The sequence below is a fragment of the Hyalella azteca genome, unplaced genomic scaffold, assembly GCF_000764305.2.
Source record: "Hyalella azteca isolate HAZT.00-mixed unplaced genomic scaffold, Hazt_2.0.2 contig11473, whole genome shotgun sequence".
In the NCBI taxonomy this organism is placed as follows: domain Eukaryota; kingdom Metazoa; phylum Arthropoda; class Malacostraca; order Amphipoda; family Hyalellidae; genus Hyalella; species Hyalella azteca.
In genome coordinates this window covers 120,177-134,100 of record NW_025941472.1, presented here as the reverse complement: position 1 = coordinate 134,100, position 13,924 = coordinate 120,177, and the positions used below count along the sequence as shown (strand labels likewise).

Sequence of the window (13,924 nt, the reverse complement as noted above, 5' to 3'; positions counted from 1 at the left end):
TAGTCATTTTAGAACAAGTCACGAGAAGTACAAGAATCGGCGACAGGCCACATAAGGCCTACTCTTCAGCGCCGACATCACTATGTTATGACCTCCTGGAAATCGCGAAAATTCACACGGGCTAGACATCACCATTAGGTGGTCAGGAATCTATATACCAAGTTTCATTGCAATCGGTCCATTAGTTTGGAAGATATTCCATGTACGATGAATTTCTTGAGGCACGGCCGTGAGACAGGCCGCGTTTTTGTCCGAGAGGTCAATGTTATGTTATGTTATGTATAACTCGCAAACGAAGGCGAAATCGAAAAAAATGAACATAACCTAAACATCACCGTTATGTCCAAATGAACTCGTGTGCAAAATTTCATCGAAATGCGTTCATTAGATTTTGGAAATATTTTCGGCTCGCGCATAGCTAAAGTTCGATAACCACTATCAATTACCAATTAATAAGTAGATTTTCATTTAACACACATATTTTCGTAAAATATGTAAAAATTTTCATTTCATATAAAAATGTCACTTAATCCATTATCTAACAGCTTGATCATATAATATTATTACGTCATAAGGGCAGCTCGATATATAAATCATCCAACAGTAACTTTGTACTAGAGAACTTTAACGCGAAAGCTAAATCGCAGCACATGGCAGTGTTGACGCTAAAGTGCTGATGAAATCTTCTTACATCAATGGTGGAAGGGAAAGGAGCACTTATGTTTCTATAAAGAGCACACGGAGGCCGGAGCACAAGTAGACATGGCTGAAGACGAGGCGGTATGTTGTACTATTTTCGGGTTTTGATACTTTTTTAATATTACTTGACAGACGCAATAAGATGGCATTTTTTGTAGCTATCTTATCTACAACACTTCCTTTTAACTTCACTTCTTGTTGGTTTGTCTGTCTCAGTGTCTGCAGTACAATTTCCTACAAATCTTGGAATCGATATTCAACACACTTCTACCTGTCCAATCGATCTGAAATTGTTCACACTTTCATAAAGTCGGAGACAATGCATGAATCAATTGACAGATTGACAGAATATATAATATTAAAAATTACAAAAAATTTTAACTTGAAAAAAGTAAAAAAATAATTGTGCTTGAATCTTATAAGCTAAGTGTACTCAACTACTCATGCTCACAGCTCATCTATTACTAACAGCACTCTGAAGTCATCCTCTTCCTTTGTACAGTACTTTGTAGATGATGTAGGCTAGATGTAGAATAAAAGACATTTACTGTGATCTTTACTTGTTCTTCCTTTATTGATATGAAGATATGCTATTACAATATCCATACATGATACATTATTGTATTATTGATGTGACACTGTCACATCAATAATACAGTGACAGCAGAGTGGAAATCTAAGATTAGAGGTTCACTTAAAAAAAAGCGTTCCGCCTTGAAAAAAAAATAAGATAATCAATTTTCATTACATTGCGCCAACTGTGCACAGCAATAGCTTAAAAAAAGTGAAAATGCGCGGGAAAATTCACCGAAAACATACATCATCCTGATTGTGGGTCTTAACCCTTTGCAAGGCCCCATGCCCTTGGCCCTTAGGCCCCTCTTGCAAGTCATGGTCTCATCACAACTCCCTTTAGAAATATGTGGAGTTTCAAAATTGATAGTAATAAATCAATAAATATTTGAACTGGGAAATTCCTTAGTTACTCACGTTGGTTCCACAATGATATCAATGACGTAAAAAATGACAATGACATCGGTTAAGCCTCGGCCATGATTCTAGCTCTGCTCAGTCCTTACACTCTTACCTCGTAATTCATGATGTTAGAACTTCGATATTCAAATGTTGACACTACTGTCAAGTGTCAATATCACAATCAAAATTATTTCACAATCAGAAATATGTTATAATATCACAATCAAAAATATTATTCACAAATAATCATCCATTTCAATGCCAAACTGGTCCCATCTTCACGCTAGCCATATGTAAACATATGGCTAGCGGTGACGTCACACACAAGAACACGTGGTAGCTACATTGACTGTGACAAAAAAAAAGCAATATTTCACTGTACCACAAACAAATAAATGTAAATAATTAGTAATGGAAAATGTGTTTCTGCAACATTTTGAGAGACTGTGCCTAAGCAGAATAATGTATTGTTATTATTATAGTTATATAGTAAATATACTAACAATAAAATAGTTCCCTTGATGGCCACTGCTGACGCTAGCATCTGGATGTGGAAGCATAATCTTTGTTTAAAATTCAAACAATTTAATATCTTACTGCGCCACAAGTTAATACATTTAAATAATTAATAATGGAAAATATGTTGCTGGAACACTTTAAGAGACCGGACCTAAATAGAATACGATATTAGTATATTTTTAGTCAAGATACTAAAACAATAAAGTAGTTTATTTTATTGCCGCTGCTAGCGCTGGCATCTGTATCACTGTAGCCTGTATGTGAACCTTCTATTCGTAATATTAATTCAGCATGGAAGCATGGAGATACAACTTCTATGAATTATGATTAATTTGAATCATAAAAATTAACCTAATGCAAGAAATTAGCAATCAATAATTCAACATTGTTTTGCAAGTTTTGTACTAATGGAACTACGGAAAACTACATTAAATACGTATTGGCAACTTAAGCTAAAAAAATGCACTGCAGCTGCAATCAGCTGTGAGAGAAGATGCCAGAAAGCACGATGGATTCAATTTAGTCATTTTTGATTTGAAATCGGTCTCAGTTCTTTGTACTAGGAGCGTAAATTACAGTGTAAAACCTATTAAAAGTTTACGTTTCTGCGTGAATTTTGATGCTGTTAGCATTGAAATACTTGAAAGTATCTCTGATGCAAGAAATACTGGCTAAATACATTTTAATTTAGAAATTAACATCAATCAAAATTACTGTTGTTCAGGCTTTAGGGCTATGTTGGTTCTTGCGAACCGATTGTTGCATCCAGTCGCTTATATTGAAAATAAAATTATTTTAGCAAGTATTTCTTGCATCAGAGATAATTCAAAGTTTGTTAATGTTAACAGTATTATAATCCATGCAGAAACATACACTTTTTACATAGATATTAAAAATTTAGGCTCTATGACTTGTATACTATGCGTATAGGATTTCAAATCGATGCATGCATTCAAATTCAAATAAGGCCCACCCACGGCCAGTGTAGCTGTCAGCTCACCTCTCTTCAGAAGTGTGAAAGCTTTTGCCAGTGAAGGTGTGTTTTACGATCGGTCCATAAAGAAGCATTGATCGGTTCAAAATGACATAAGACCAGGTTCTTTTGAATAACCTATAGAATTGCACCATGTCTGTATCTGTAAGCTTACCACTGTGCAGAGAGTGGATGAATATTGCAAGATCTTTGGCGACACTTCAGTAGCAAAATTTACGCCTTCAGAAGATCTTGCCGACACATTTAGATTGAAATTCTTTCATTTAATATATTTGTCAGTCTTTGGCCAACTATTTTAAAAAAGTAGGGTTTCCAGTATGTTGGATTGATCAGTATGCAGTGAAGCTTGTCCGGAAATCAGTTGCGATGAGTTCCCGCCAAAAAAATGTAAACATCAAGTTTACGATTATGTAGTTGCGGTCACATTAGAGCGGTCACACTGCATTATCACATGTTCAGTTGACACTTGCTGTACAATCAGACTGTTTTTAGGGTAAAATTAGTTATTTGGGGTAACACATGCATGCAACCTCGTAAATAAGTTCGTGGCTTGTAAATAGTTTTTCATTACTCAGCATAAATGGCTTTTAATTGAAAATTACCTGGCGACGCATCTTAAAATTACCCGGCGATGCTTAGGGATTAAAAACCCATATATTGGCGATGCTGCATCCACCCTCTGCACCATGGTAAGCTGACAAGTTACAGGACAGATTGTAATTTCATACCATTTTAATTGGGTCAAGTGAATTCCAGGGTGCAGAAGGTGAGCAGCGTCGCCAATGTATGGGTTTTTAACCAAAGCGTCACCGAACATTTTCAAAATGCGTCGCCAGGTAATTTTTAATGAAAAGCCATTTATGCTGAGTAATGAAAAACTATTTATAAGCCACAAACTTATTTACAAGGTTGCATGCACGCGTTATCTCAAATAACTAATTTTACCCTAAAACAGCCCGATTGTACAGCAAGTGTCAACTGATTACGTGTGTTGATGCAGTCTGATTGCTCAAATGTGACCGCAACTACATTTTGTTTACATTTTTATGGGTGGGAACTCATCACAACCGATTTCCGGACAAGCTTTACTGCATCCTGATCCATCCAACGTACCAGAAACCTTACTTTTTTAAATAGTTAGCCGAAGACTGACAAATATATTAAATGTAAGAATTACAATCTAAATGTGTTGGCAAGATCTTCTGAAGGTGTAAATTTTGCTACTGAAGCGTCGCCAAAGATCTTGCAATTTTCATTCACTCTCTGCACAGTGGAGTGAATTCACTATACCTAACAAGAAAAGATCATTAAAAACATACCTGAAACAGAAAGGAATATTGTAGTGACAACCATATTTTTTTGGAGTAAATTGGAGAAATAAATCATAGTTAAGGTTAATTTCTTTTCATTTTATGTTGCCTGGTGCACAATTCCATCTATGAGTCATTATATGCACAATTTAGTAATGACCAATGATGCATTAATTTTTCTATATGTGATTTTTTTTCGCTGAACAAGGTAAATGTAATCAATATTTTTTGTTTATTGATTTTTTAGTTAACTGTAGCCTTTGCTAACTGAGGTTCTACTGTAAATACGTTTTTAGGGGTGTCCCTAACAGTCCCTTATCTCCCTTATTACCCCGTCCTGCGGAAATGGCCACCATTTTTTTGCGAATGAGATAGGTGAATTCCATCAATTGCATTTTTAAGCCAGCACCAGTGTGCAACTTTTATGTAAGTAAAATTTTTTAATATTGTGATTTTTTTTTTTTTTGCTACAGACCTTAGCAGAGGTACTTTTCCAAAATTGCACTTTTCACACTTTTTTCAGGGATTTTTTTAAAAGTAGGAAATGTATGATTTTTTAACTTGCAGTATGCTACATAGATAGGCAAAATGTTGAATTGTATGCTACTATTTGTTATTTTGCATTATTTTTATTAGCTTAGCTGCTACAATGTTTTTATGAAATGTGGGATAACTGTCACAATTTACCTCGCCTGTCCTGTATTACCCCCATTCGATGGTAATTCGCAATATATGTATGTGTCTGAAGGCAAAGATTTTGATGCTGATGTGTTGCCTAAAACCATCAAATATTCATCCTCTCTGCATCCTGGGGTTCTTTGCACCCTGGCTCTGAACGGGCATTTTACCTTTCAAGGCGTGACAAGGACTTTCCTGCCATTTTTTGAAGCTGTGAGATTCCTGCAAGATGAATTACCTCCTATCTACTTGTTAACAAAAGTGCATGATTGGGCTGTAAAATTCAAAATGCATAAAAATATATCTTTTGGACCTGTAAGATTTCCTTCATAACTCATAAGTAGGAAAATTCTAAACCTATAATTTGGTTTCATCAATCCTATGATGATGCATCATAGGAAACTATGATGCATCTTTGACAAAAACAGAATAGGTATTTCATTAGTTCAAGTAGTAGGTATTCATTGTTGTTGGTATGGTGACAAACCCAGGCTGAGTAAACATTGATTTTTTATGTATGGGTAATTTAAAAAATGAATTATGTTTAAACATGCTCTAATCAACTATTCAAACAAATTTTAAAAATTTCAAATTTTTTGCATTAAAAAATTTGTTTGAAAGTTAGCTGTGATCGATAATTTTTTTTTTTTTCAGATCTTTGAGCCAAAGCTCACGGAGAAGAAGAAGAAGAAAAAGACTGGATTCAATTTGGAAGCTGCCCTGACCGAAGCCACTCCTGATTCAAATATTGATCCTCTCAATGGTGTTGAAAATGGGAAAGATGAAGCACATGATGGTTAGTTATTAATTATAATGTGTCGTATTGAAACTCTTGGAGACAAATCTAACTTGTCCCTCTTGAATCAGTTGTGATTCCTGATTGAATAACCACTTGAATTAGGTTGAATTATGGCTGAGCTTAGTTCTTATAAGTTAGCTTGAATTTATATAAACTCCTGAGTCCTGACTGATATCAACTCTTGACCAATATTCCATTAATCAGACGTGCATCCAATCTTGGCTAGAACTTTCCTCCCTAATAAATGATCTTTAGGTACCTCTTGTTCACCCAAGTGATCTTAGCAATGGTTTCTTACCATTTATTACTGCTTAACTTCAAAACAAAGGAGTTAGGCATTTTTAAATTATATGGTAGTCCATTGAAATGATATTAATTAGAATCCATCAACATCCTGATCTTTTTTAGTTTTCTCTTTGAAATGACTTAGGATTTATATATGTATTTTAGCAAGTCATTATACCTTGCACTTGGATTTCATGATGTTGACAGATGAACATGATGATCATTTAAAATTCCTATTAATGAAAATTGTTTCAGACACAGAATTTCTTGGAAAATCCAAGAAAAAGAAGAAGAAGCCCTTCAATTTTGACGACTTGAATGAGGTCCTCGACTCGAGTGCTCCCACCACCGGGAGTGCGGTAGAAGTGGAACCTCCTGAAGAACCCACAGATGATGGTGAGTCTTGACTTCAGACTTGATTATAAATGAATCTGCTTGAGAAATTTAAATGGATTGTGTGAATTGTAATGTTTTTCTGTGGTAGTAATAGGCTTTTATTGTTACATTCTAATTACTTCCCTCCTTGGTATTTATTCTTAAATAATGTTACTGAGGATCACGAAAAATTTGTATAGACAAATTATCAGATTCTTCTTCTAAAATTCAAGTTATATGCTTAAAGTCTTATCCAATTTCTTCAACTATTTAAATTGTGCTATATTTAACACTTGGGATCGTTTATGTGTAAGCCTTCAATATCTGTTTTTTTTTGGCAGAATTTTTATTATTATTGTCTGTTTTTCAGTTATTGATTGCATTAAGCTTTCATTGACATAAGTAGTAAGTACATATATATTTATGGTAAATTTTCTGTGACAGTTGACAACACCAATTTGGAAATGGACCTCGAGTTTGACTACTCCTCCAAGAAGAAGAAAACCAAGTCAAAGAAAAAGGTGGACATTGAGAAGCTCATTGCTGACGATGATAAGGATGGTCAAACTGAAGACAGGGAGATGGGTGAGTCTTGCATTGTCTTTATTTTGTTTTGTCCAACTTTGGCCAATATCAGCTAATATTCTTTCTTGTATAACTGTGGCAAATATTTCAACTTTGTATGGAAAGACTTGATACCGGTACTTACGATACACTTCTATCTGCTAGGTTATGGTTGCTACTACAGAGTTTGAAGGTACTACCTTTTTCTGTGATTAATTGCAGTTTTTAGTATGAGGAATGTATGTTTTGACATAGGTACATTTATTGGTATTTTTGCCTACTGTGACCTTCATGTAATTAACTTGTGTTTTTTTTGCAGTTGTTCATACTTTTTTAATTCCATGTACCTCATTGGACAAATGCTGATACTCTTTCTAATGATAATAAGAAGCAAGGTTCTAGTAGGTGGTGGGCTCCTCTTGCTGCTGAGTAATAACGTTTTCTCGACTCGTGTTGACTACATTTCTTGCAGGCTACATATTTGTTATCAATGTTGTTATCAGTGGTCTTGATGTTGTCATTAGCTCAATGCCGTTGTTAACAGCATCGTGTGTGTGCGTTAATAATTGGTTTTGATGTTCTGAAAAGTGTGTGAGTTTATCCAGAGACTTTGAGCTACAAACCAGAGCTTTCTGAATCCCTGTAGTGATGTAAACATAACTTGTGTGTGACTCCAGTTGATTGTAAACCTATTTACTGCTTTATCCTGAAATAAGATCTCTCATCAACATGGTAAAGGTATTGTGTCAATGCATAAGCTGCTTGTCTGAGGCTTCATTAAAATGCTCGCTTTGTTCACCACCATGCTTGCTAATAGAAGAATATGGGGCCCATGCCGTGGACGAAGCTGGTGAGTTATGTTTTACATTCTTTGAACTATTAATTGTTGGCAGTAAATGTGACAGTAAAATTCCCTTGTATCCATAAACTTTGTCATGCACGCTTTGTTGGCCTTGTGTTGTTGCTAAGCTGCAGATAGTTCACAGGGACTAGTTCAGCTATAAGGGGGGACTAATTTAGCCAATACTTTCCATATTGTGGAAACTTCAGGCTACTCTTCAAAAATGCAAGGCTAAGAATCCATTTTCTTTGAGTAACGGAATTACAAAATTTCCTGGGGCTGGATTTTAAAAACTTTGTATCTTTCTATACAAACTTCAAGAAGATTTGTGTTACGTAAGTACACCCTAATTTTGGCATTATCAAAACTTTTGCTCGCAAGACTCGTCAGGGAAGTTATTATCAAAAAAATCTGGCTAACTGATCAATCAAAGGCTTTGAATTTGCCATCCCTAGCTCCTGTTGTCTCGGTGCGCAGTGCACGTGAAAGAAAGGAGGTTGTGTCGTGTCAGCAGCATCTGTGTTGACTGACTGGGGAGCATATGAAGAAATGAGTGAGACCTCCAAATAGCAATGACAGCGCCTTCATTGCAATTTTTTGCAATAAAGGCTATAAATTACATTATTCCCATTCAAAATTGAAGGACTTATCTAGAAAGCTACCTAGAATTTAGAAGATTTTGTGAGTTGGAGGTGCTACTATCAGCAGAGAAAGAAAGAAATTTGTTTACGTAGCTAGAAAATAGTTGGCTTGTCAACCTCAACAGGCTCCACTTAATTTTGAATCAAAAAATAATGAAGATACTGTTTTAGTGAATGATCATAAAACTCTTAGATATGAATATCAACATTTGCTTGTAAATTATAGCACAAAAGGAAAAAAAATTAGCTGGCATAACTTAATTGAAATTTTGTTTCCAAAAAGCTCCATTTAGCACAATAACATATTATGCCTTTGTTGAATTATTGACAGAATTCTATCACAATTCACTGTGTTGCAAGTAAATCAATAGTTTTATATTGTTTTGGCACACTCAAACCGTCTACGTAACTCCACTTACGACACCTCCGAGCAGGCATAAAGCTACGTACAACTTCTTGTTAGTAGCTTCCCGCTCAAATGTTTTGATAATACCATCGCTAGAGGTACGTCTCCATGTCAGCAATTATGCCACACGTAAGTCGCTACGTGTACTTAGCGATGTTTTTATAATCCGGCCCCTGCTCTTTTGTGATGTACTTATGAATTTATCTGGTTTAAATGCATATAATGCTTTACATTTACTAAAGTTCTATGTGGTAGACTTCATCAGTGCATTAAACATTTGAAATCAACTTGATAACAAATATCTTAAATTGTTATTGATATTTTCTCCATTTATTTTCTAGTATAGGCCTCCATAACGCTATTTGAAATATTGCTGTAAGTTGAAAATATTGATAAGCAGCAACAAAAATTATTCCATAAGTATGAAATATTCATCTGCTACAATCAAAATTGTTTGTGATGTATTGATTCATATTAGACAGCATCTATTGGGGTTACAATAAAAAAAATTTGATTTGACACAAAGTTAGCCCTCCCTTGCACTCTTTGAACGAAACTCATTGTATTACTCACGTGCTTCTTCCTCTCTCAGAACAACTGTCGCCAATGGATGACCAAGGTTCATTTTTTCGTCCATCCCATTTGTCTGTCTGAGACTGATATGCATGTTCCTTTCTTGAGTGCATGCAATATGTATGGAAGACATTTCCAATATATTTCTCTGTGATTATAGTGATGAATTTTAGTAATGCCTAAAAATGTAGAAAAAATTCTGCAGTCTGTCACTTTTTTTTGCTGATTTTTGATTGCTATGATTTTGTTGCAATATCAAGAGCTGCTTGACATTGGTAGGTGATGTGAGCCAGCAACTCGGAACTTAGTGAAATCATTTAGCTAGCATAAAATTAGAAAAGTCCTGGTGGTGCTGGTCCAATATAGTGACGCAGCAAGCAACATCTGTGAGCATGTTCTTTGCCTATTAACATTTTTCCAGGGATCTTGTTCAGCATCAATAGTGATGAACATGAATATTTTTTGAGTACCGACTCTCTTTCTTTATTTACATTAACTATTGTGGCATCATTTTGAATTTGCTAACTTTGACAACACATGAATGCTGTCTCCTCAGTAACCTTGTTAATATTTCTCACAAATAGACTTTAAAACTTGATTAGTAAGCAATCAAAACAAACCTCATAAAATAAAATGCAACAAAATTTCAATTTGGTTTTTATTTGTACATTTTTGTTCCATCTACAAGTAATTACTAAGAACAATAAATTTTCAATAGACATTATTATTGTGATAATAATAATAATGTTTTACACCATTATTAACACGCATCATAGTTAACATGCATAGATTTTTTCTGTATATCAAGGCTTTATTTGCCATTTTTTTGGCATTGCTAATAATTTTTTTGGTATTAATAAAACTTCTACCAGGTTATTGTATAAACTTCAATTCTGAACCACTAGTACATTGTGGCTGTCATTTGCTCTCACCTGTTGCTTTTCTCAGATTTTTATTGAAATCAAGGAAATTTCCTCTTGTTCGAAATCAGGTTTTGCTAGAGCATCTCTTTGAAGCTTGCCAAGCACCTAACTATTGTACTGGTGCAGCTTTTTACAGATGCTCTAATTTTCTAGTCATTATTGAGCTCCACTCATTAGAAGTGATAGATAACTATTTCTAACTATGGTGTATATCAATAACTGTAAATTCTATTGCATTACTATTTAAATGCAATAGTCAATTTGTAATATTTAGATTACTTATTTTCAGCGAGCTTCTTGACTTCTTTGCAGTCACTGCATTGCATGGTCCAAGAGTTTATTGAGAATTTTTTATTATTGCAATATTCAATTTATTTCACATTTGTGCTATTTCATCTTTGCTATGCTATTAGCCTCACCTCTGTACTCTCCATTTCTTGCTCTTTTCATTTGTGTTATCTTGGCTGTTGAGGATTTGTTGCCCTGGGGCCATACTTTCAAAATTCGTTAAGTGAACGTAAGTACTTAGGCTCTATTTTCTTATCTATGATTGGTGGATTTTGCTTGAAAGGCCGTCATTGATTGGCTGATGAAATTACGATCACTTAACTTTTTTTGGAAGCATAGGCCCAGTTATGAGATTGTCGCTGGAGCGCCGCAAAGCTCTGGAGGAGAGTTTTGCTGAAGTGGTGCGGGGTGTTCACTGTGTGCCTGAGCTTGTTGACAAACTGGGGGAGAAGGACATAGGTTATTTACTCATTCAAGACATATGATATTACTAATTCAAGGTAGAAAATGGCGACTGAGTAGAGCAAACTAAAGTGCTTCATGAAGTAATTTGTAGCGTTAAATGTTTTTAGACAAACTGGATTAGAGCATTGGAAAGAGGAATGGATCAAAAGTTATAAAATAGTAATTATTATGTGTAGCACTTGATTTATTTCTGGGTAACTGAATATTTTTTATACTTCGTTAATTTCAGCCTTATGCGACTGACGAGTTTAGTTTTTTTTCAGTAGCAGTGTTAATCTAACTGGGAGGGGGATTATGCTTTGAGAGACCATGGAGGAGTAGCAGCATAAATTGTTACGCGGATTTCTCCTAAATCTATAAATTTATCAATGTATCGCAATACACGTGCTAAAACATATCAATAAGGTTAAGGTAGAGAATAATTCGAAAGGTGGAGAATAATTTCAACGGATTAATTCTAAGAGCCATATGACGCGTTTGAATGAATGTTGATTGCATGTTGCTATAAATCCACGGCACACCCTCTCCGCGTCATCGTTTTCAACTTCATTTGCACCTGTCCTTAATCAGTTGCACGTCGATACACGTTGACCTTAAAATTTGTAACAGATGACGCGTGGGGCGACAGCGAGCGCGACTACAGCTACGACGAGCTCGTGCAGAGAGCGTTCGACCAGCTCAGGCTCAAGAACCCGGAGATGGCGGCCGGCGAGAAAATCATGAAGCCTCCTCATGTGAGTTCTTGGTGGCTGACATAAATGTCATGTAATGTAATGTAATAGCGGTTTCAACGTTTATTAGGCCGTAGGCCTGTCGCCGATTCTTAACATCGCAGAACATTCCCAGCATTTTGCGGTCTCAAACTCGCAACTCACTGCTACAATTCTGCTGCGCTTAACCGCCCGGCCTCCTCGCCGATTCTGACCAGAAACTGGCGCATAGAGCTGGAATCGAACCCGCACCTCTCTGCGTTAATCTTGGTACTCTGAACTGTAACCACTGGGCCACCCTGCCCTTGATGTCTAATATATTATTACATGATACCTGCGAGATTATTTAAATGATCAATGTAGTGCAATTTGGCTGGTAGGTTGCGAACGACAGTATATCATAAACTAGTTGCTTTTCTTTGAGATGATATTTAAAGATGTGTCGTGCTGCTGCAGGGAAAAGCAAACCTTACAAATTTCCTTTGAATTTGTAATTGTAAATTCTGCTGATCGTTTACTAATAATATTTGAATCATGTTCTGTTTATAAATGGTTTTAGATTTAGCTGCATTGATGAAGATTGACCCTCTTGACTGGTGTTAAACTGGCATATTGAAGTTGCTTGCTTGCTCCTTAATTCTTCCTCCAAGATTGAACTAATTCAAAATGTTTGGTGCCCATTTTAGATGTGTTGCTTACAAACAAGCCAAAATTTCATGCATTGGACAGCTACGTGACTTACTGCATTTTGTGTTGCAGGTGCTGCGTATTGGCTCCAAGAAGTCGGCCTTTGTAAACTTCTCGCACATTTGTCGGCTGCTGCACAGAGTACCGCAGCACGTACTACAGTTCCTGCTTGCTGAGCTGGGAACATCAGGCAGCATTGATGGTCTGGCAGAACTTCAATTGCTCTGCTTAACTACCACACATGATGCTTATATCGCATAATACTGCAGTCCCCGCTTGCTGAGTTTGTAACTGGCAATACTTGAGCTGTTGAGTTGCTGTGCTCAAGTGCAGTACGTTATAAAGAACAGTACTTATATGACTGCGTTGTACACACTATTAATTTATATAAATATCGCTATATGTATACCGGACGGCAGCTCGTTGATGTTCATGCATTAGTTGGATCGGTCAATGTGAGTCTGACTATTAGCTGACCACAATTTCAATTCTTGATTATTTGTCAGACTGAATGTTCTTGTTTGCTTTATTGAAAAGCGCCAAATGGAAGCACAGCTCGTTGAATAACTGGATAGCTTATTACCTGATCAATTAATACGTGTGTAGCTAAAGCAAAAATTTCTTCCACAGGTAATTGTCAACTGATTATTAAGGGCAGGTTTCAGCAGAAGCAAATCGAGAACGTATTGAGGCGGTAAGTTATTGAATTTTTTTTTCTTGCTGTTGAACAGCTAAGCTGTTTTTGTTTTTAAGAAAATTTCTCGCATGAATTTTGAAACACTCCAACAAACGTATTTTATTTAGCCTTCTAGAAAACTGGAATGATGTTCACATGTTCTACGAGATTGGCTTGTTTTTTAGTGTGTACACATTGATTAATGAGTTTACAAAACATTGAATGAGTGTAAACCGGCATTGTGTTCACAGGTACATTAAGGAATACGTGACGTGCCACACATGCCGCTCCTCGGACACCATCCTACAGAAGGACGCCAGACTTTATTTCCTGCAGTGCGAGCAGTGCAACAGCCGCTGCTCCGTTGCTCCCATCAAGAGCGGCTTCCAGGTGAGTTCTTCACACTGCCTTGCTAGTCTCTGCCTTTGTCATATAACGTGTATGTACGGGCATCAACGCTCTTCAATGGAGGGCGTACCATCGAAAAGCGCCTAAGTACATGTAGTGGCCTAATTG

At 36.1% G+C, this 13,924-nt stretch overlaps 1 protein-coding gene across 2 annotated transcripts in view; it reads left to right on the top strand.

Annotated features, from left to right (window-relative positions):
• Window positions 1–643: 643 nt before the first annotated feature.
• The window catches only part of LOC108665251 (eukaryotic translation initiation factor 2 subunit 2), a 15,080-nt gene continuing 1,799 nt past the window's right edge, over window positions 644–13,924 (top strand). Inside the window, exons 1-9 of one of the 2 annotated variants that reach the window (XM_047882864.1) lie at window positions 644–780; window positions 5,830–5,971; window positions 6,515–6,655; window positions 7,079–7,219; window positions 8,016–8,048; window positions 11,945–12,069; window positions 12,805–12,934; window positions 13,363–13,426; window positions 13,660–13,798. In XM_047882864.1, coding sequence (XP_047738820.1) covers window positions 763–780; window positions 5,830–5,971; window positions 6,515–6,655; window positions 7,079–7,219; window positions 8,016–8,048; window positions 11,945–12,069; window positions 12,805–12,934; window positions 13,363–13,426; window positions 13,660–13,798 — 933 coding nt within the window. In that variant the 5' untranslated portion in view covers window positions 644–762. The remainder of the gene's footprint in view (window positions 781–5,829; window positions 5,972–6,514; window positions 6,656–7,078; window positions 7,220–8,015; window positions 8,049–11,944; window positions 12,070–12,804; window positions 12,935–13,362; window positions 13,427–13,659; window positions 13,799–13,924) is intronic. The other variant, XM_018151987.2, reaches the window with a different exon arrangement.